Source organism: Colletotrichum siamense (assembly GCF_013390195.1).
Source record: "Colletotrichum siamense strain Cg363 chromosome Unknown KSG_Cg363_contig02, whole genome shotgun sequence".
Taxonomy (NCBI): Eukaryota; Fungi; Ascomycota; class Sordariomycetes; order Glomerellales; family Glomerellaceae; genus Colletotrichum; species Colletotrichum siamense.
Window position 1 is genome coordinate 6,649,979 of NW_023501015.1, and position 23,568 is coordinate 6,673,546.

The 23,568-nt window shown below is 52.6% G+C and overlaps 4 protein-coding genes across 4 annotated transcripts; 3 read left to right on the forward strand and 1 right to left on the reverse strand.

Moving 5' to 3' along the window:
- Window positions 1–6,311: 6,311 nt before the first annotated feature.
- Window positions 6,312–7,072, forward strand: CGCS363_v003745 (uncharacterized protein; the record flags this gene model as incomplete). Its single annotated transcript, XM_036635594.1, has 2 exons — window positions 6,312–6,688; window positions 6,739–7,072. 2 exons carry the CDS (start codon window positions 6,312–6,314, stop codon window positions 7,070–7,072), a joined length of 711 nt encoding a protein of 236 aa, XP_036500131.1.
- Window positions 7,073–7,916: 844 nt separating this feature from the next.
- Window positions 7,917–9,128, reverse strand: FUS2 (20-hydroxy-prefusarin hydrolase FUS2; the record flags this gene model as incomplete). Its single annotated transcript, XM_036635595.1, has 1 exon — window positions 7,917–9,128. One exon carries the CDS (start codon window positions 9,126–9,128, stop codon window positions 7,917–7,919), a length of 1,212 nt encoding a protein of 403 aa, XP_036500132.1.
- A 510-nt stretch (window positions 9,129–9,638) lies between these two features.
- atB-2 (Efflux pump atB) lies at window positions 9,639–10,354 on the forward strand (the record flags this gene model as incomplete). The annotated part of the gene is made up of 2 exons (XM_036635596.1): window positions 9,639–9,769; window positions 9,829–10,354. 2 exons carry the CDS (start codon window positions 9,639–9,641, stop codon window positions 10,352–10,354), a joined length of 657 nt encoding a protein of 218 aa, XP_036500133.1.
- Window positions 10,355–18,685: 8,331 nt separating this feature from the next.
- On the forward strand, window positions 18,686–23,043 carry CGCS363_v003748 (putative inositol polyphosphate kinase; the record flags this gene model as incomplete). The annotated part of the gene is made up of 2 exons (XM_036635597.1): window positions 18,686–20,970; window positions 21,024–23,043. 2 exons carry the CDS (start codon window positions 18,686–18,688, stop codon window positions 23,041–23,043), a joined length of 4,305 nt encoding a protein of 1,434 aa, XP_036500138.1.
- Window positions 23,044–23,568: the final 525 nt, after the last annotated feature.

Genomic DNA, 23,568 nt, shown 5'->3' on the forward strand with positions numbered 1-23,568 from the left:
AGAAAGGACCTCGAGCACAACCATCCCGCTAGCAAACAGCGTTCGCACCGTAGGCTGGACATCTATGGAGAACCCACTATCCCCTTCTCCGGCCCGGGCAAATACACTGTTGAACGGGCCTCTAATGGTGAGAGGCAACGACCCTTCTCGTGAAAGAAGATAGAAGATGATGAACTGCTCATCCAGTCCGGTTACACTTGCTAGCTCGCTCACGCTTCGAGTGGTGACCCGTCCGAGTAGAAAGTCACGCCACGGCCAATTAACGACACGAATACTTTTGGCAACGAGAATAATAAATCCAGCAATAATCCAACAAAACATTGTGAGATTGAACGGATCAACTCCGGCAATTCGTTCTCCAACAAGAAATCCAGCAAGTATCCCTCCAGTCACCAGGGCCCCACAGCCGACCATTACAGGAAGAGTATAGTTCAAACACCTGACGGTTACGGCCGTCCCTTCAATGGCCCACTCGCGAGTTGCATCAGAATTCTGGTGGCAATGAGGTTGAGACAGCTGACGGTATGTTGCCCTCAAAGAGTGCATATTTTGCAGCCAGCGTGGGGCTTGGCGTTGTGCCGCTGTTTCTGGAGTGAATTCGGCACAGTTCTGCCTGAGGTAGAAACGAGCCTGAGATAGAGGGCTGCTTTGCGCTCTACGGGAGGTCGAGTCAATGTTATATGCCTCGATAACGCTGCATAGGCTGATTGTGGCCGTGAAATCTTGTCCTGCGGCATGCAGTCCCCGTATGATATCCGAAGCCCCCACCTTTGAGCACGCTCGGAAGACCCTGTCAGCCACGCTTGGATTCATACAAGAGAGAGGAATCATGATGCTGACAAACTCTGGTATTGATCTGACAGCCAAAGCTATTCCGGCCGCAGAATCCCGTCCAGATTTGTTGTTCATGCTGAATCTCAGCCGAGGTCGCATAGGGTCTGAACATAGATGAAGGTGCTCGTCTTCACCAACATTCGGTCTTGACTGAACGGCACGTGCGGTCTCACCAAGAGTGTCGAACATACGGCGACACACACCCAGAGACACGCCAGTTTGCGAACCTGCGACTTCATGCCCAGCTTTCTGGTACAACATTGCTGAGGTTTTCTGGGTTCCGGTGGCATATACTATGACCGAAATGTCGAGATCACTTGTCTTTTGTCCACTGATACTCCTCGTTTCCAGTTCTGATAGGACATGCCACATGATATGAAATAGCATTGTTGAGATTTCATACATGTCGAAAAGATAGTTGTTCTTACGTGATCTGCGCTCTTTGGGGAGAAAGGCTCCTGGCAATTTTTGCGAACGTCCTTCAGAATCCGACGTCATATCCGATTCTTCCGATAATTCAGAAGAAGATATTGTATCTAGAGACTCCGATGACAAGCTCTTCGCTGTGGCTAGCGGTGTTTGTAGCCGCGCTGGATCTCTGGAATACATCACTTCCTCAACATCTGCGAAATCTGCGAAATTTGCGAGTGGCGGAGGTTGTGGGAGTGATGAGAGCGAAGCACTTGATGGTAAAGTCGGTATGGGCAACAAGGGAGATGGAGGTGGTTGGTGTACGCTTGCCGGTGGCTGCGGGTGTGGTGGGAGCTGAACACTCGATGGTAAGGACGGGGGTGGTGCGGGCATTGCACCCAGAGGTAGTTGGCTCTGTGACTGAAGAACATGTCCTGGCGTGGACTCTCCATGAACTTGAATTTTGAAGTCCGACAGGCGATGGCCGAGTACCTTCATTTTTGCCGACATTTTGGCAAGTACCGTTAGCGTCATTATATGCCATGAGGGCTTTTGGTCATGGACAGAGTCATCCTCAAAACCGGACGCAAGGAGCCGAGCCACGACGGCAGTTATGTAGTCAACTATCGCGTGGTATCCTGCCGCACGGGAATATGATATGCTGTCGGCGGATTCGAGGTTCATCCTCCCAGGATTTCTCAGTTCCCAGTAAGAATTTGGACGGATGATTCTTGTGTATCCTAAAGCGCTGATGTCCATTTGACATTCTTGGATCCTTTGGCCGGCACATGAGATTATTGCGTCGTCCGCTCCGAATTTCATTTTGTAAGCGCGGAAAAACATAATATTGTCGAGCGCACTTATGGCCAAACTGCACATAAGAGTCCTGAGAAATGTATTGAGGGTACTGAAAGACTGATCTGGCGATGTTTGACTTGGGAACCAAATGGCAATGTCGTCCTCAAAAAGCAAGTTGGGGGCCTCAAGGCTATCGAGAAGTCTGGCAGCCTCTAGATCGAACAGCGCCGACTCACTTTCAAGATCGATCTGGTATGTTGAAAGGCTTCCAAAAGATGACAGGATATTGGCTGTAGTTGAGTCTATTGGACTTGAATCGGTCGGGTTTTCAGCAGATTCACCCCCTGGGACACTGCGCAGTGCCCTTATCTGTTCCAGGAATATTTCTCGTTGTGCCGACCGTCTTCCCTCGAAACGTTGACTGTTACTCGAACCAGGCTCCATGACTCTTGCGATTAGACTGTTTGAATTTACCCGAGGTGCGAGTTCGATTGAAAAGGGTTGCTGCAATGCTCATGGAAAGCTGTGTGTTGGTTCGAGGGGAGGTAGTAAGAGCGAAGAGCCCGAAGGTCGACAGACTTGAACCAGCAAACTGTTGAGATGAAAAGCAAACTGCCACATCACCTCCCGCAAAGTGCTTGACCCCTCCGGGCTGACCGGAAAGCTGATTTCGACGAATCAAGACTACAGCAAACCCCTCTTTGTCACACGTTACCGTTCCAAACCAGGAATAAATTGCTCACTCGCATCACGTGCCGTATGGTATTTCGCAATCAACCCACGCCAAGACACCTCAGTTAACATATCTATCGCCTACAATTCATTCCTTGGAATCAGTCTGTTACGACTTCCAGCGAGACTATAATGTCATCAACATACTTCGATAAGTTCCAAGAGATTTTGCAACGATCACAGCCGTCATCATCTCTCAGCGAAACGCAGCAGCATCCGGAACCATTGATACCCACGCCTGCAGAAGACAATTCCGATATTGAATCCGACTTTCGATCTACTGTATCTAACTTTACCTCTAAGAGTAACAAAGATGAGCCTCGGGTGTTGAGAATGACGGCGAGCCTGAGCCGCTCACACGGTGATCTTTTCCCCCCAGATCTCGTGCCAATCGTTGAATGGAAGATGCTGTCGCAATCCTGGACGAGATGGGAACCATTAAAAACCGACTCAAAAACATTACTACCAGTCCTTACGGAATTCTCCCCTATAACATGCGGCTAACGGACGACCTCCCGACGTCGCTGACGGGTTTACCTCACAGCGACCTTCCCCGGCGGCGGGTAATTTACCGTCATTTGAGTGTTACAGAACACATCGTTCATGAGATTATTTCAATCTCGCCCGGAATTAAGACAACAGAGCGGCTAAGAATAGGTCGGCGTAGTCCAGTTGCGTGGTTTTTCTGGTCTAAACACCACGTGCCGGGTTTGGGCCTTTTGAGGGAGGGTCGTGATTCGCATTTTGTCGACATTCCCGAGAGTCAATTCCCAGCTTTGTTTTTCATGAACGAATCAGTTCATCGTCGTATTGCCGAGCTTGAAAGGGGTACAAATGAGCTTGAAGAACGGCACATCGAAGTATTCAAGGCATTCCTTGCCTTGATCACCGATCTCTTCTCGAATGCTCGACTGGAGCAAGACCGCATGCGAAAAAGCGGTCAGGCATCATTCGATTTCCTATGGACACTCTTCCCGCGGGGTCAAATAGTGTACGAGAAGCGCCCATTGCCGTTTTGCGATGAAAGCTACGAACAATGTCTTAAGGTAGTGAGCATTGAGAAAGCTCGTAGCCCTTTGGACGGCGTTTTTACGTGGCACTTGACCTTGCAGGATGTCGTCTATCGACCCGGCTGCGGGCCATGCCTAGTAACCACCCAGCGTGACATTAGGTCCTTTTCAGGTATAAGGTCACTCAGAGATGAATGCATAGGCTTGCTTCCTTTCGATATGATTCCTCAGGGAGAGCGAATAGCATTGACTGCGAGGCTCTCCCACATCGGACGCCGTTACATCTCTATCTGCTCTGAGCCCTGGACATTGTGGGAGTACGAGGGCCCTGCTCTCCTTACTCATTCAAATTCAACTCATTACTTGCGGGATGCATTTTCCATATCGCCTGGTGGCAAGTCTTGGCAGGTGCGTTAAACTTTCCTCGTCATCTTACTGACTAGGCCTCTATGACTCAATGCTAAGGGGCTATCAACTTTTTTTCACATCAAAACACAGAGTAGCTTACAAAAATAGCGATACATCCGAGAGAGGGTTGTTGTTGACGCACTCAGTTCGCAAGCCTTTTACCAAAATACACTGGGTATCGAGGGATGGATAGACGAATTCCCCGATCGTGGGCGATCTCAGTCGGAGCCGTTGAGGCTTCAGATGGACAGCAGCCTCGAGGATGCTCAACACCATGTCGCCAGAACTGAGGAGCTGTATCTCATCTGTCGCAGCCATGCCCCTGCGTTCCTTCTGACCTCCGGTTTTCAAGCCACAGGTATTTTTGTATCGCTTTTGAAGGCTCCTGTCTGGGGAGGCGTTCATGAAAGCGTAGGTCTGTCGCATTGCACCATGGTTGACAAAGACCTCACGTTGTGGAGATCCATGGTCAGAGAATTCATGTCTGCGGAGGGTACAAGGCAATCCAAGCGTCATGATCGACCCGCTCGCTACCCAGGGCTGATGCTATTATTCCAAGGACCGCAAAGGACCACACGAGAAATTACTAGTAGTAAGTTCTTTTACCCTCCCCGCGCACAGGCAGAGATGAAGCGATCGTCTGTTGTCAGATATAATGCTGATTAATTGACTAGGTATTGCTGAGGATCTCATGAAGCCATTGGTTATGATTCAAGCGCTTGATTCGCATAAAGATGTCAATGTGGCACTTGATAATGTTTTACGCTGGGGAGGTATCCTATTAGTAGAGAACTCAACGGCTTTCTCCGGTGCAACTTACGAACAACTAGCAATTCACCCTGGAGTCGTTTTCCTCGCCTCAGACAGGCCTGAAAAGGTTCCAGAAACTTGTTTTCTGGCCATCGACGCAGTCATTGACTGCAACACTACAACAGATGACAGCCGGGGTGATAAACATGTCAACTATTGTGGCTTGTGGTATCAATATCTGGTAGATAAGCTGCCAGAATTAGTCGAAGCAACGCCATTGGAGAGATTGCGGAAAATGGCGGAAATTCTTGCAAGTGTTGAATCTCGGGAAACAAGGATGGCCAAGACTCTGCTGACAGCAAAGAGACTAGCCCAGTCAAGTGGAGAAGCAGTTCAGGAAGGTCACATTTTTGAAGTGATTCGACAGGCTATCGCTCCAAAGGACTTAAACAGATTCGAAAGTCAATTAGAAGAACTAGAGTAGTTATCATTGCTGGTGGGTAAGAAGGGCATGCGTCTAGATCCGGAAGGGAGCGTTTCCCTAGAAATTGATAACTCAGTATCCTGTCAAACACATACTCTGTGTGTGCTAGAGAACTAGGTGGGCTTCGTTACCAGTCTTACTGATAATCCAGCCAAACTGAGTAGATGTGAACAAATAGTCAGATCAGTCATCGCTCTTAGTGTAATCAGAAACAGAATGCTGAAGCGGAAGTTGGACACCTTCTTTGCCAAGACAAATGATGTAGAACAGGCATGATACTCCTGCTTAAAGTCCACGGTAGGCCATTGCGTTGTTCATTGTCCACTTTCAATGAGAAAAGTTAGCAGTGACAGTACAGGCAATAGTGCGAAGGCTGTACCAGTCATGATCTGATGTTGTAGAGGCTGATGAACGCTTCTAGAAGTATGACCCACTTGCGGTAGTTGTGGGATGCTTGTTCATCTCAAATTACGGAGTATAATATGCTCTAGTCAGTAAGTTCAGGCTATTCTACGCCGTTTAGACTTTCCCTTACCACGATACATCCCGACGCCGGGATACGCGGGATCACGAGATTGTACGAGCCGTTCGTAGAGTCGCAAGTAGACTACAGCGCAAGGCGTGGAAGAGTGGAGTTGATCGGAGGAGATCAACAGCTTCTCCTCGGAACCTCGTTCTCGGTAAGTTCCATGACATGGAAACTCGAGAAAATATGAGGCTCTTTGTACCAGAGTCCACTCAGACCGGATGGGATATAAAATGCATGGCTTGCCCTCTCGTTGAACGATATTAGACTACCCAACAACCCAGACATCTCACAGTCATTCTTTCATACAAATCACATTCACTCACTCATTCATTCACTCACTCACTCAGCTATCAAAATGATTGCTCGTATTTCTACTATCGTTTCCGTCGCCATCACGGCGTTGAGCCTCGGTGCTCAAGCTGCCGGTGTCAGCGACGTCTCTCCTGCCCTGAGCAACCCTTTGGAGGCCCGCGCTGGACTCTGCTGCGCGCTCGCCGTTGACAACAGAATCCTCCAGACTGTCTGCCAGTACATGTACGAGAACTGCGGCGGCTGGGGCAACTGCGTCCAGGGCAACGACAACCAGTGGTGCCGTCACTGCATTGTCAACCACCCCGAGGACGAGGCTTGCCTGAAGCTTACTTGGCCTCCTGCCGACCCTGCCCCTGTTGGCAAGCGCGATGAGATCGACGCCACCATGGCTCCTGCTGAGCGTGACGTCTCCAAGGAAACGTAAGTGAACCAGTGCGCATGGTAATGACGCCTGCTAACCACATTCGCAGCTACACTGGATCTAAGGAGGTGCAGAAGCGCGCCCTCCACACCGACCACATTCAGACCCAGGCCCTTGTCAACCAGGCTCAGTCCTATGCCAGAACCTTCGGTCTCATTACCATCCGCATCATCGTCAGCGCTGTCAACGTCGTCACCTACAGCATCCAAAACGCTGGAGTTCAGCAGGCTGCCTGGGAGATTCTCGACTTGGCCACCGGCTGGCACGTCAACGGCAACGTTGAGGGCGGTGAGGTTATTGGAGGACACGCCCCTAGCCAGGTCCTGGCCAAGGGTGGAGACAACTTCGAGTTGGACTTCATCACCAACACCGGTGGTGCTTAAAGGACTTTCTAGTCCTGCTGGCTTCCACAAAGAAACCCACGTCTTCCGATGCAAACTCGGTCGAGGACGGGAGAACCATGCCGCATCAGTAACCTTTCATAGCCGCTGATTGAGATTGCCGGGGTTTCCTTTGTCTAGTACTACAAGGTACATGCCTACACTCGGGGTCACTATGCCTCCTCAATTCAATACACATGGTGATCAAGATGATTTCTCTGCAAATCGTGACATGAAAGGCCGAGCTGGTCAATCCAGCCTAATGTGTCAATGCAAAGTCTTTTGTTCGTGTCCGCTATCGCCAATGGGTCAAGATGTCGAAAAGAGTTTTGTTACCCCGGCGGGTAGTGCGGGCGGGCTACTCCGTACAAGCTATATTAAAAACAATTTCTTTTATGATTATCCCCGTTTTTATGATCGCCGTTATTGTTATTACTATCCATTACTATTATTCCTGTTATTATTTTTGCTATTACTGTTATCCTCGTTGTTGTCGTCGTCGTTGTCTTCCTTATTGCTTTTACTACTCTTATCCTGTTATCACTATCCGCTCGAATAGCAAAAGTCCTCTAAAGTCCTCTAAAGCCCTCCACGCATGAGTAGACCTCTATTTAGTGTTATTCACTCTTTTCGAGCGTCTGGAACGCCATGTGATCGGACTTCCTCTGCACTTGAACACTAATAACTTGACGAGTCAATCGCGCATTCCATTCTTAGCACGTAAACGTCGCAAGTCTCCAAGTGGCTTTGGAGGCTCCGAGCATGGAAACATACATGGTTCTAGCTCTTTCTCCAGTCATGATACAAGAATCAAAGAAATACATCTTGTAATATCATACTGTTTCAATCATCGCGCTCGCGGAAGTAGATAGTCGAAGATCGCCTGGTTCAGTCTCGATAGGGACCCCATGTGGCAATGCGCAGTCGCCCCCTCTTCCTCCGTAAAGTGCTCGAATTCCTTTTTGCATAGCAGCCTGTCGAACAACTCTTTCGGTTGTCCTTTCAAGAAATGGTCCTCCGTCGCATCCAAAACTAGCAACGGTGTCTTGATGTTGTTTACCAAGCCCTCCAGTGTGTATCCCTTCACACAGCGCAACACGTCAACCGGAGACTGGACGCCAAAAGCCCACATTCCGTTCGAAATAGCCCATTTGAAGCCCGTATCCCAACGCATCATCTGGCGCATGAGCGCGTTTATAGTGGCGTCCCAGCCATTCTGGATCAAGAATCTGCCAAGGGCAGGGTTTTGGTTATGGAAAGCACTGCCAAAGTCGTACACTCCGTCGTTGACGATGGCAGCTGCGCACCGATGCTCGAAGCATAGGGCTCGTCCGACAAGGTAACCTCCCATACTGATACCCATGAGGAAGAGCTTGTCTTTGATGACTATGGGCTGGTCAAGGGCGAAGTCGACCACCGAGGTAATTACCGTCTCCCAGTCATTTCTGAAGAACAGACGCTGCTCTCTCAAAGCCTCCCCTTGTCCCGGTCCATCGAAGAGAATGATGTTGAAGCCTTGATCAAGTGCCGCCTGACCATTCATGTAGAAGACCTCTTCCCTGGTAGAGTCGAAGCCACCGTTGAAGATGATCGTTGGTATTGGCGTGTCGCTTTTGTCCGGTTGCATGATCGTTGCCGGCAGTGTCGTTCCTTCATACGGTATCTTGACCTTCTCCGTCCGGTATGGCATGAGTTCTGTAGCGGAGTAAAATGCCTCCGTACTCAATTTCATGAGCTCTTTGGACAACTTGTCCTCAAATACATTGTCTCGTCGGTAGAACTCTGCCGTTCTGTAATAGTTCGAAGCGCGTAGAAACGCAGACTGTGCACCGCGTCGATTGTTCTTGGCCAGGCTCGTCTTTGCAGTCTCAACGGCGCGGTCGCCGGCTAATTTCCATTCTCGCAGCCAGCTGTCTTCGTCTTTTGATTGAATGCGAGAGCAAATGGAAATAACTTCAGCCAGCTCTGCGCCACCGCAGTAGGCATAGCTGGCAGCTCGAAGAGCTTCATAGGCGAAGGACTCGTTGTCAGGGAAGAAGTATTTGTGTAGAGGTGCCATGATGAAATATGATGAAATTTGGTCAGTGTGAAGAGTGTTCCTTGATTTAATTCATCAGCCACTCACACATTGTGCCCTTTTTATGGTGTTTGGTGCGAACTTACAAGAAGCTGGTCTTGGGACTGGCAGGGGTGACGTCCGCTCCATCTCCGTTCCCCATTCCCGCTCTTACCTCCGTCTCCGTCTCCGCTTTAGCGCCCTCTCTTGCCGGCCATCGCATCCGAACAACGATCTACGTCAAGGATTGCATACCTGAACATGGCTTAGTAATTCTATGTTGTGACTGGCGCGGAAATATGCCGCGGAGTAACGGAAAACTGCGCGAATGCTCGTCATGATTGATTCAAGGAAATCGAAACCCGGCAACTTCGCGATTGAGCCATATTGTGCCCCAAACCATGCAAACAATGCAACTCAGATGAGTCGGATCAACACTTTTTGCGAATTCTAAACACAGTTACTGTGCTAGATGTTTCGAAAACGTTACTTCACCAAGTCACATAAGCCAATATGTCACCAGAAGAAGGCCAGTTTCTGGTCGATTGGGACGACGGCGATAACGACCCATTATGTCCAAGAAGTTACGGCAAGCTGAGAAAATGGCTGATCACCGTAGTGGTTTCAGTCATGGGGCTTTGCGTGTAAGATATATGATGAGTTTGTTCCCCATGGCTCTATGCGACTGCTGACATTGAAGAAGTACCTGTGCGAGTTCCATATACACTTCAACATACGCCAACTTGGAAGCCGAGTTTCACAACTCTAGAATCGTATCGACTCTAGGTTTGTCAACGTTCGTCCTCGGCCTTGCGTTAGGGCCGATGATGTTCAGTCCCCTGAGCGAGTTCTACGGGCGAAGGCCAATCTATCTCATCTCGTCCACATGCCACCTTCTCTTCCTGATTCCTCAGGCGACGGCGAAGGATATCGTCACACTGGTCGTTCTCCGCTTCTTGGACGGCTTTTCAGGTAGTGCGTTCCAAGCTGTGTCTGCTGGGACGGTCCGCGACTTGTTTTCAAACGATGAACTGCAGGCGCCCATGCTTCTGTTCTCGATCTGTCCGTTCATCGGACCCAGCCTGGGACCCTTGGTCGGCGGGTTCATCAACTACTACACTGGGTGGCGCTGGACGTTTTACGTGCTGATAATCTGGTCCTTCGTGCTAGAGTTGGGCATCGTGTTTCTGGTTCCAGAGACATACCGTAAGATTGACTTTCGCTCTTGAAAGCGGCCCAACTGACAAACTGCACGATAGATCCCATACTCTTGAGAAACAAGGCTCGCAAACTTCGTAAAGAAACCGGGGATGACCGATGGAGAGCAGCTTCAGAAATGCATTCCAAATCCGTGCTTCGGGCAGTCGGACTCTCACTCTTGCGACCCATCCAGCTCCTCGTATTTGAGCCAATGTGCCTATCTCTCTGCCTCTTCTCGGCATTGCTCCTTGGCATACTCTATCTATTCTTCGGTGCCTTCCCCCTGGTATTCAGGGAGACTTACGACTTTAACTTGTACCAGATCGGGCTCAGTTTTTTGGGTATTCTGGTCGGTATGTTGCTTGGCCTATCCACTGATCCGGTTTGGTCTAGGGTCAGAATGCGACTCATCTTGAAGAACAAAGGCCAAAGTGAAAATGCGGACAGCAGCGAGCCTGAGTTCCGACTTCCACCCGCAATGTTTGGCTCTGTGCTTGTGCCCGCGGGTATTTTCATGTTTGGCTGGTCGATGTATCCTTGGGTACACTGGATAGTTCCTATTATTGGTACAGCATTGTTCGGGGCGGGGTGAGTTTTTCGTCGGATGTTTACGCATCTTGGTGAACGGTTTGGTCTAATACGATGTTATGCTACAGCAATATTCTTCTTTTCACTGGAATCTGGACCTTCCTCGTAAGTAGCACAACACCAGGGGAGAGATAACATAGAAGGAAAGTGATTAACGGCTGGGAACAGGTGGAAGCATATCCCAGACACGCTGCTAGTGCGCTCGCGGCCAACTCTTTCGTTCGTTGCACTGCGGCAGGTACGTCTCCCCCCAAGAACTCAAAGGTTAGAACTGAGAGGTCGATAGCTGCATTCCCCCTCTTTGGCAACCAGATGTATGTGAGTCTTGGATTCCAGTGGGCATCGTCACTTCTAGGCTTCTTAGCTACGGGAATGACGGTGTTTCCGTATTTGTTCTTCAAGTATGGAAAGGCGATCAGGAGGCGGAGCAAGTTTGCTGATGCCTCAAGCTCATTTTGAAGCATTTCCATACATCATCACGGTATGAAGATGAAGTCGCAAGCAAGACTGGACGGATAGGCTGTAGATATGAGAGCAACCTATACATGTATAAAGGCTGATGAGTTCACGAGACTCTGAGAAAGTATTGCCAGGGGCGTCTTATGTCTCAAGACTTAGAGGGAAAGACCAATGGGTGCATATCGACTTCATTCCATCCAGCTAGGACGTAATAAAGATGGTTTCGACTATTCCTGGGACGTCTATAAAAACAGTCCTCTCCCTGCATTCGCCGTCGAAGCTGGGGAACCCCAGCACAAATCCGAAAGGTCGTCACACTCTTTCCACAATATGCTGGCATGTTTGATTGAGAAATGACATGCGTCAACAGCTAAGAGAAGTATCTTGAATCTGATGCGTGTTTTAAACGTTGCCCTATTCCTTAACTATTAGAGCCAAAATACCTAATGGACAACAGAACAGCCAAAAACGGCTTGGCTTGGCTTTCGAGAAACATTCTAGGTGACCAAACCTATCTCGAGTTTCACGCTGCCCACACCAACTTAGGTGGTTACGGTCACAAGGCTCAGCCCACGATCCCGGCGAGACATTGACATACGTGACTTTCTTGCTGTCAGGACATCAGAGGCACTGATTATGGCACCAATTTATAGTTTGTATCTTTTGATGATAGAGAGTTGAAGAAACTGAAGTAGACTGATCTTACCATCCCACCCGCGAGCAACGACTAACTCCCGAAACAGAAGCTGGGCGTCTGGCACGACACCTCCATCACAGGGTAGTCATCTAGTCCTCACAAAAACTGCTACCAGCTATAAAGACGAATGATCTGTCCGGTTTGCATTTTTCTTGCCCGGGCTTTCGAACACTGGGTTCCGCGTCAAAATGACTTTAGAACGTGGCGCCCCTCATATGCATGACCAGTCCTTGGTAAGCTGATAGAAGCATCATTCTCCTTCCCGCTCGGTCTTCAGTGTAACCTACTCAAATACAAGCAAGCCAGACCAGATTTATGCAATCTAGCATGACTTCTGCGCGCAGACCTGTTGGGAAACAAACTCTCACCATGACCGCTGCTGCTCGGCGCGTACATAACAAATTTATTTTTGCTGCAATATTATACGATGGTTCAAACTGCTATTTTATACACAAGCAGGCCTTGGTAGGTCCCTTCCTGGACAATCTCAGGCAAGAATCCTCAACGCCATCGCAGCTTTTCCTAATGTAAAACCAGTTCTAAGGCCGAAGCCCTCGTTCAAAAGTATAAATTGGAAGCCTCAGTCGTTCGTAATGACCGTGGTATCGCAATAGAAGATCTGCAATCTCTCTTTGATCTTGATAGGCATAATGAAGAAGGTCTTACTATCGCCCCTGCGGTGGTCAGAGCCGACCCAGGCGCCAACACTCCAGCCACGCTGTCCCATCCCTGCTTCTCATCATAAAATTTCGTTCCTTTCCGTGCTGTATTCGCGCCGAATACAATGTCAATCCGAGCGAGCTACGGGGTATGGGAAACATACGCACTCACAAAATGACTTCATTACTCTAGTTTTGTAACTGCATAGAGCTGTAGAACCTGCTGCAGCAACCTCAAAGACCCTCCCTCATTTGTTGTGGAAATTTGTTCAGAAGCGAGGAACAGAGTACCTACCTACTTATACCCGGCCTGGATTCAACGGTCATAGAGCTTGAAGCACTCCTCCGTCCCAATCACGGCCGCCGCAATAACATTACTGTGGACTTCGCTTCACGAGATAGGATAGCTCATTCAAGAGCACCAGAATGACACCGGTTTCAATACCTGAGGGACATAATAACAATTAGCTCTCGTCGTCAAAGATTCTGAAACAAAGTTTGTGATACGAAAAGAAGATCGCCCAGAAAGTCGCGAAGCAATGGGCCATGTCTCACGAGCAAGGGCCCCTAAGAACTGGTACAAACACGTGTTTTCTGAACGGCACAAACGCAACAGCAAACTCACCTTGAACGAATCCAAGATCGCTGTCAGGGGCTCTATCAACGGACAGCAACATAGCTTATTAGCACCTGCCAGCTGGAACTACGAGGTGGTTTACAACTGCAATCTACAAACATGCCCAATGGCCTAGCACGAAGACATCAACGTGGTGACCCGGACGTGACCCGACTGGCCCGTCTTGGGATCACACACGTGGCGCGACAATGAGCCCAGGTGCCTGCCGCCGAGACCGAAAATCGTAAAACATAATTGCTTTTTGTCTCGGTCACAGTCCAGGACCAGGTCGTTCTGAGGGTTTCTCAACCTTGAACAATGCCTGCGATGAATGTTCAGAGGTCCCCGGGATTGGGAGTAGCTATATCAAAAGCGAACAAATCTAATTCGAGTAACATGGCATTTGAGATGTCACCGACCCAGCTCATCTGGGTTCAAGGATCTCGCGCCCGGTGAGCTGGTTCCTGGGAATGAAACGTCCAGAATGGAAAACGAGGCGGCGGTGTGGGCTCCGGAGCGCGACCACATGGCGGATCCCCGGCCTCTCCTTGGATGATCCAAAGAGGTCAATGCAGCCCTGTGCGGCCCCTCCGAGTCGAGTGATCGTCCTGTGTGGAACGGGGCAAGGGGAAAAGGAGTCAAGTCGAGTCTTCGGTTGCCGGCACATGTGGTCGTATAATTGGGATGGAGAGTTCCACGACATGACGCCTTCGTCACCGAGAGCATGGATTCGGCAAAGGCTCAATTTGACGTATTTGCGGTGAGTGCAAGGTGTGCCCCCAGGTTTCAGAACGATCGCCAGGGGCAGTGAGATTCAGGAACGGTGGCGGCATTGAATCAGCTCCGCCATGCCGGCAGTCCGGGGAAGGAGACACGGTTTCCGGCAGAGCCTCCAAGCTAGTAGACTAGGTTTTGTTTCCCAACTCGTGAGCCCTGTTGAATATTGCGAATGTCTATCCAGGAACGAATGAGGCCTGCACGACGCAGGGGTTGAGCAAGTTCGGAACGCATGGATTCGAACCTACGGAGGAAAAGCAATGCAGCCTTTGAAATGTGATTAGCTGTCAGTCAAACAAAAAGAAAGAGTCCACGACACGGTAAGACTCGAGGTAAAAGTCGATGAGAGGGAAATGAACCGGCCCGGGCGATGCTATGACGCCGTGGGGTGGCTTTCGCGCCTCAGCTTGTCAAGACGCCAGAAGCACGCCATATTGTCAAGAATCAAGGGCGAGTCGGCGGGTGATAGATTTAGAGACGATACATCAGACTGAGTGAGCCGTCGTTGTGGATAGTCTGCAGAAGGATCTTGTGCCCGGTCCATTTGACCGATGACACAGATTCGCGCGGGTCCCAGAGATGTAGCACACTGCATCGCATGCAGACGCATCCAACAAGTCTTGGTCAGTGACTTTCGCGGCCTACGGGCAGAAGAAGCAACAGGCATGAGGGGCCGCTGGGGTTGACTGAGTTGCTGCTGGCCTTGAAGATAAGATCAAGTCAGATGTGACCGAGTGGGATGTCGTCTGTGGATTGGGCCGCTCTGAGGCGGTCTGGGGAGCACGTTGTTGGATGATTGGCGACGGCGGGCCCGTGGAAGTTCTGATGAACGGATTGAGCCAGGGGCTTGGCGCAAGCTTGTTGCTGCCAGGTATTGCAACGGACGGGCAGACGGGACCTGGAGCCTCTCGGAGTCTGCAATGATTAGCATATGAAATAGACAATTTTTTGAGACGTGTCAGAAAAGCGACTTGCGTCTGGCTTAGACCGTGGATAGACGCTCCGTCCCGTCTCGACTGCCTTTGGCGGGGAAACTATTCCGCAGACCGACGAAACAGGGAGGGAGGGTGTTGATTCGAGGCGAGCGACGTGGGGTTTGGGATGTGGATGTGAACCTTGCTGATTTGACCCAGGATTGATAGATTAGAAGAGAAGACCAATGGCGCCGATGGGGCTGGTTAGCGGCCTCATTTTCAGCGTTGAGCCGTTGACCGGTTCTGACGACGACGCCTGTGTCACTGTGCGATCTGATGCCGTGGAACAATGGCGACAGTCGTGGGTTCGACAGTTCGTTATCGAGACGACAGCTGTATGGCCAGCAAAAAGGGGCGACGTGGTGATGAGGTGGTCATGCGAGCTTGCAGCTGTCTGTCAAACCGAGCCAACTTGTCTATTGTTTGATCGTGACAGTTGGCGTTGCGTGGCAGTTTGGTTGCTCGTTTGTCGGCTTGCTCGACATGGCTCGAAGATGGCACCATCTGTCATCTGGGGAGAACGAATGGATGGAATGGTCTGGCGAGTGGGTGTGTTGCACCGGCACGCTTCTCGGAGGTGCACCGTTGGCATATCTGGGAGCCCACCCGCCAGAGAGTGGGCGTAGGGTTGGGCCGCTCCGAGGAGTTGCATCGGTGTATTTCTTGGGAGACATCAGGGGGTTCGGCAAGAAGAACGGTCAAGGACGCGCTCGAAGGGCGACCATTCCGAGGCCTCCTTTACAGGAGAGACGGGCGAATGAGAGGCGACTTGGATGAGCGGCCGAACAGGCCGACATTCGCGGTGGCCGTCCAAGGTCGTTTTCGGTTCGCCCAGTGGCATTCTGCCAATGGAATTCTCATCTGATAGATGGCAATCCAATGGTCAAGACATGGGGGTCTTTGATATTTGGGACGAGCCTGTAAAATGGACAGAAGGAACAACGTGCCGGGGCAAGAGTTTCGGAATCAACGGGCGGACGCTTTGTCGCGTCGGCTCAGAGACATTGCTGGAATGGAATGGAGTGTCTGTCTGGGTGAGTCCGTTTCTCGGGGTGCACGTATTTTGCGGTCTGAGTCGGGGGTCGAGCTAGAGAGCTAGATACCGGGGAAGGGGACGACGAGCATCCGCAGCAGCGCCATGACGATGCTTACATCATGGCGGAAAGTATGGGTAACTCGAGTGCCGTCGCGATGCGGTGCAAGCTTGGAGCCAAGGGGCCACGGGGCGTGGTGATGATCTGGGGCCGAGAATTAGGTAATGCGGTGCCTCGTGACCTGCGGGTTGGCTGTACGCACCCAACAAACGAAGAGGCTACGTACGTCCGACAGGCAAGCAGAGGTCAGCCGGATAAGATTCCCAATGGCTGAGGGATGGGTTCTGGGTTCTGGTTGTCTGGGTTCTCCAACGGTTTGGTGCGGCCGAGGGGTTTGAGGGGTCGAGCCAAGGCCCAAGACCCAAGACGCAAGGCGCAACAACCTTGAGGGAAGCCGGAAAGAGACTGCAGACTAAGAGTGCCCTGACATTGGCGAATGAATCCAGGGCAAATGGGGCGAGTTGGAGCAAATTTGGGGCGATATCGAAGCTCCGGGAGCCAAGTTAGCAGTCCCGTGGCCGGCGTGAGACGGTACCAGCGGGGTTTGGACGAAAGGGCTGCCGGGATGGTAGCACGCCGTGGTTTTTGGTGGTGGGAGGAGCTGGGATTGCGCAGGGGCGTCCGCAGCGATGGGAGCCCGGGAAACGGGGGCGGTCCATGTTTCGACGTCCAGTGCCTTCTTTGCAGGTGCTGCTAAACGTCTGTTGCTGTGTCGTCAAGGATAGGATCGGCTGTCGCTCTCGAGCGTGTGCGCGCGCTTATTCGTATTGGTGGTGGCCGGGCAGTGCCTGGATGAAGGCGCATAGGTTGGCGGTGGAAGCAATCAGTCCGTAACGTGCGGTTGAACGTTCAAGTGGTTGCAAATTGATGATATCAATGGTTTGGGTAGTGTCCATGAGGGTTGTAGTGTAGGTACCTTATTGTAGGTAGTGTAGCTGCCATGAATCAGAAATTGGGTTGGTAGCCGGTGCCGGCGGGGGCGGACCGGAATCTTACCTTCCATTGGGTGCTCAACTCAACGTAAAGTTGCCAAGCAGCTACCTTGGGCGACTGACGGTGAGGAGGAAGATTCAATGAGACAGGAAACGTAATTGCACAGACGGTGAGGGCGAATGGCGCTGACTGCAGCAATGGAAGCGACCGGGCAGAGCGGGTGAAGTGTTGTTTCCATCTACCTGATCCAGTGTGCGCCTTCCTGATGATTCCAATGTCATTGTTTCCTCCCCGCAGGTCTCCAGATGCCACTGCTTCCTACACGTGGGAGGGGGCCAAAAAGGTGTGGTCATAGGGCGCACAAAGTATCTCTCGCGCAGATGGAGCTGGAGAGGTACTTTGAGCCGGTGTGTCGGCGATTGCAACTGACCCCTCAGCAGCAGGTGCAGCGGTATCTCTTGCCTGGGCATAGTCATATGCCCACCCCACCCCACTTCAATCAATATCTTGTGGTGAGGAAAGGAAAGCACGAAGCAGCAACTTAGCGCGCCCTCTGCCTTCCAGATGTGGCCCCAAAAGATTCCACCCGTTTTCGATGATAAGTGCACCTGAGATAAAGTCAGAAGTACTCCCACATAGCAGTCTGGCCGTGAGGCTACTTGTCAGCTGAAATTGGCTCCCTTGCTGCACCCAGATCTGCCCCTCTATCGCGCTTCCGCAGTCGCACATTTCTCGACTCAAGATTAGCACTGCGGATCCATCATCGACAGCAAGATCCATCATCCAGCAGCACCTCTGTGCTTTTCTGCCGTCATTATCGCAACCCGGCACCAGCATCAGCACCAGCACCAGCACCTGCGCTGCACTGCACCTGCACTGCATCTGCACCTGTTGGTCTTCATTCCACACACGCCTCCCGTCCCCTTCATCCTCCTCGTCCTCCGCCGTCTCCAAGGAACTCTACGCAGTACAGATCACAGAGACAGAGTAACTCACAGTCAGTCCCTGTCCTGTCCCCGTTCGTGGTGGTTCCCCCCGTTCCCCGTCCGTCGCACCGCACACCTCCCGCAGTGCAGTGTGAGGCACACAAACACTCGAACCGAGCCTAACCTAATCCCAGGGCAGACAGACCAGGGTACGGGGTACCGCGTACCGCCCGTGCTGCTTGCCCGCTACCTAGGTACCTACCTACCGTACCCGGTGGAGTGGAGGCCCCCTATCGCTTCCCTCTCTCTTTCCTCGCCTTCTGTCGCCTTACCTCACCCAACTCGCATTTCCCACCTACCTTCTTACCACCTTCGTCGACCTAAGGTATTCCGCCTACCTACGGATAGTATTCGCCTGCTTCAATTGTCACTCACTCCCATTACCACCACCCACTGGCGGGAACTGTGACGTTTCTTTCTCTCATTCTCGCACCTTGCTCTCGCCTCACACACTTTCTTCCCCCCCTCACCTACCTCCCGCACGCCGCTCTCTATCCCTACGATTCCCCTTTCCCGCCCCAAAACAACCGGCGACCAATCCTCCATCACGAATCGACTACTGCCAGATGTTTTCCTCATGTCCAGCCCGCCTCGCAACCCCGAAAATGCCGCACCCGCGACCCTGGTGAGCCCCGCGCATTCGTCTTCATCTCCCGTGCCCGCCACAGAGCCCGACGCCGCCCTCGACGTCCTGAACACCAAGACACCCGCCGCGACTCCCAGTCAACCCCCCAGTCTCAATCTACCCCAGTCTGGCCCTGTCCCCGATCCTGCTCACGCTCATGCTCCTCCTCTGCCTCCTGCTCCCGCTCCCGCTGCCGCCGCAGATCCTGAAGCCCAGCTTGTCACCGCCGCCGCTGCTGTTGTTGTAGCGGCCCAGCAAGAAGCACAACAACAACATCAAGCCCCGGCTCAAGCCCTTCCTCTTCTTCAAGACACACCCCCAGCCCAACCTGCAGATCCACCCCCTGCCACGGCCGCTGTCACCCAGCACTCGCAGGATGTCTCGAGCCATGTCGACCCGAATATTAAAAAGCCCCGAGGCCCTGCCGCCCTCCCGAGGCAGTCCGGTCCGTCCTTGCTAACCCAAGCCCTTGCCTCAGCCCGTGGCATTCCTTCGAGAACCCATTCCCATAACGACCAGCCCTCGTCTCAACTCTCGACTCGCTCCCTTCCCTCTCCCACCGCCGACTCTGCTCCTCCTTCCAACTCAGCTTCATCATCTGCTGGCCTGGATCCCCTCGCCCTCGACAACCGCCATGTTCTCTCCCACAACGGCCAGGGCGCTTCTGTAGCTCCGAGAAGTGCTCCCCAGTCCGGCTTCGTCGCCCCTGTCGCCGCCGCCGCCCCTGCTCCCATCAACACCGACTCTACCCCCGCCGCCGCCGACATGGAGATCATGACATCCCCGACCTACGACATGGCCAGCTTCCAGGGCATCAGAGCTATGCTCTTGGACCACCGCGACTTTCTGAGGAGCACGCGATCGCGGGGCCGAGGGACGTCTTTGGAAAGGGTTGACAGGGACTCCAGGGTACACCAAGGACTGCGGAAAAATCGGGCACACTCGCACTCCACTAGCCCGGAAGGTTCGCTCACAACATCCGTTGCCCAGCTGGATCAGAGATTGCACGAAAACTCCGACACCGACACCCGACCTAAGAAGCTAGAGCAGCGCTTCTCCATGGGCCCCGAAAAGATATGGTCCATTGGTTCGAGCGAGGCTATCGACGGCCAGGAGGATGGCCAGGTGGAGAAGTCGGTTCACGAGGCAATGATTGGCGCCGAACCGAATGCTCGCAGTCGGAAGGCGAGCTACAGCTTGCGATTTTTTAGAGAAGGGTTACCCAAGGAGGAGAAGACGCGCAGGAAGGAAACGCGCCAGGCACCACAGCGAGACAAGATATCCCCGAGCCAGGAAGCTCAACCGCTTTCAGCCGACATTGCTGTTGAAGACTTTGCTGCCAAGTCGGTCAGCACGAACCCTACACCTTCGCCCAGGATCCTCGAGAAGAAGGATTGGCTCCCCAAGCAGTTGGAACGGGTCAAAACCTTCCCTCTACAGTCGCCTCAAGCGGGCGAAACTCCCATCTTGACCGACTCGCCCACGCAGGATTATTTTGGTCTGCGAAAGGTCAACGGCGACATCTTCCACAAGGTAGACTCGGACGGTTCTCTACAGGTGACCCTAGAGGAAAGCAACCTACATGAAGAATTGTCCCCCACAGATGTTCCAGAGCCGCGCCAGACCGAAGATCGTCGTCCTTCCGATAGTAGCGAACACGGGGAAAGTCACGAGGAGGGTGATGAGTCCAGCGAGGAGAAGATCTCTTCTGCTGTCTTTGTGCCCCATCCAGGCCTCGAGGAAGCTGCAGAGCGCGAGAGGGACATCTCCAAGCCCAAGACACCAGGGAACCGTACCGCCTCCAGGGCGGAGGACTTCCACCCATGGCTGGTGAAGGCCGACGAGCCTGAACCGGAAGAGGAATCATCCCCCGACCAACCTCCCGACACTCCGACCCACAAGCCCAAGCCCAAGCGCTTGCCCGGAGCGCCAAACGTTGCCCTTCGCGAGGTACAGCCCGGAAACGTCGAAGACATCGCAGTTGACGACGAGCCGGAGCCTCCCACTCCGAAGCAACTACCGACGAACTTTGAGGACCATGCCCATCACCATCAGGAGGAGGACAAGGAGCCTCTCGAGGCGATTGAACTTATTCCCTACAAACACCAAGTTGGCGGCCACACGACGCTTTGGCGCTTCTCCAAGAGAGCCGTGTGCAAGCAGCTCAACAACAGGGAGAATGAGTTTTACGAAAAGGTTGAGCAGCACCACCGTGACTTGCTGACCTTCCTGCCTCGGTATGATATGGTGCCCAAATTCATAATCCCCAGTCGCTGACAAGAGTACACAGATACATCGGTGTGTTGAATGTTACGTTCCACAAGCAGCCCAGGCGCAAATCCACACACAAACGTGAGGACATTGGTTTGCTACAGCGCAAGCCTACGGGCCTCAGCGAGAGCAGCGCAGTTGTTGCTACCGAGCAGTCCAAGTCCAATGGCTCCAGCGGTGCCGCCTCTGCTACTGCGAACGGCACTGCGCAAAGCAACCCCGAGCACCGCCGTATCATCAGCCAATCACTCGCCTCTGCACCAGTGCCCATTCCCACAGTCACGTTCGATGACAATTGGCACATCTTACCGCGGAATCTCTTCCAGCCTACGCCGCCTCCAACGACTATGCCGGCGCGCGGTCGTAGCACGTCATCTTCTGGCCTCCCGGACAATTATGAGCAGGGCACAATGGCTTCCCCGACGAGACCTAGTTTGGACGACCGCCACGCCAATAGCTGGGGAGCTACCACTGTCAACAAGCGTCTGCGGAACGAGGTGTTCAACGACGCATTTCTGAAACAGCCAATCCCAATTCACAAGCACCGCCGTCCCCATCAAAAGTCAATGGCTTTCCGGAAGCAACCCACCCTGAGGCCTACTAACTCTGTTCCTGATCTGGTTCGTAGACAGGAACCCATGGCCTCAGAGGGCCACGCACCTCACAACTCCAGCCCGCTACGCCCCAGCAGCTCCTCGCCCCCAAGTTCAAGCATGACGATCGAGCACCCCGCCCAATTGGAGCCTACGGAAGCCGAGGACAGCGACGTGAAGGACGTGACTGGCACGAGTGCGCCGGAGCCGGAGACGCTGGCGGACAAGGTCATTGCTCAGAAGAAAAAGCGTCGTTATTCTGGAACTGGGCTTCGCCGGAAACCACGGACTGTCACGGAATCTAGAGGAAACCTGAAGTACTGGGAAGAGGCAGATGACGCTGGCTACAGAGGCGAAGACGAAGGACAATCTGGATCCGTCACCAATTCCCAAGTGAATTCGCCGATGATTGAACCTCCGACGCCGAATGGTGCGAACTCGGTTGATCCTGCCAAGGAAATGAGTCTTCCCGCTGCCGCGGAAAGACCCCAGTCCGAGGTTCCCATCGAGGCGGAGCATTCGACGTACGCATCGACCGTCCCGTCAGAAGTGCCGAGTCCGACGCAAGAGTTCCGCAAGATTCCGCGGCCCGTGAACCCCAAAGAAGCACAGACCCAGCGAAACTCTCGTGTTGAATACTTCCTCCTATTGGAGGACCTCACTGCGGGCATGAAACGGCCCTGCATCATGGATCTGAAGATGGGCACCCGGCAGTACGGTGTCGAGGCCACGCCCAAGAAGAAAAAGTCACAGCAGGGCAAGTGTGCCAGGACCACCTCGCGTGAACTTGGAGTGCGTGTGTGTGGCCTCCAGGTCTGGGATGTCAAGAGCCAGAGCTATGTCTTCAAAGACAAGTACTTTGGGCGCGATCTCAAGGCCGGACAGGAGTTCCAAGACGCACTGACGCGGTTCCTGTACGACGGCGTGGATTACTCTAGCATTCTCCGGCACATCCCCACAATCCTGCACAAGCTCGACAAGCTCGAGTCTATTGTGCGGAACCTGGACGGCTATCGTTTCTACGCCGCCAGTCTCCTCATGTTCTACGACGGGGACACAACAGAAGGAAACGAATACGATACGGTGGTTGACGATTCTACCACCGACTTTGCGACTGATACGGAGGAGACATCGGCCATGCGCGAGAAGCGCAAGCGCAAGAACAAGCGCGAGATCGACTTCAAGATTGCCGACTTTGCCAACAGTCTGACCAAGGGCGACCTGGCAGAAGGCAAGCCGTGTCCGCCGCAGCACCCCAACGAGCCCGACCGCGGCTTCCTCCGGGGTTTGCGTACGTTGAGGAAGTACTTCCTCAAAATCCAGCGAGACATCCGGGCCGATATGGGTCTGGATCACATGGGACGAAACAACAGAATGGATGTCGACATGGATATCGACATGGACCTCGACCACATCTCTGACGACGAGGGGTCCGTCAGCGAGTAAATGAATGAACAGTGCGTGTCTTCTTTCATGTTGATAGCTATGGATTTTTGTGTGGACGATGGGTTCATGTTTTGTGCGGACGGACGGCACGGCACGATGGAGTAAGGAATGGCATTTCGACAACATACCCGGCATAGGTTTGGCGTCACGTTACAGACTTCAAGGCAACTGATGTGTTTTCTTCGCTTCTCTCTCGCTCCTTGAGGCATTGATGGGCTGTCGCATGTGCTCCTGAATGATGATGAAATGGGCCTGCGAGGTGCCTGGTCGTTCAACTTTTATGCTGCTGCTTCGGATGGGGTGTCATTTAGATCTTAGACAAAATGGAAAATGAGTTGTTCTAGAAAGCCTGCCCTCCATCGTGGATAAACGTTATTGGGGATGCGTTTGGATCCCCTCTGGCGTGCCGGAACCCGAAGGACGCGCCACGTTATGTAAGCCTGCACGGGGAATTTGAAGTATATCTCGGTAGCACACCCACGACGACCCCCCTTGCTCTCCCCAGGTCATGTCGCAGCTTTCCTT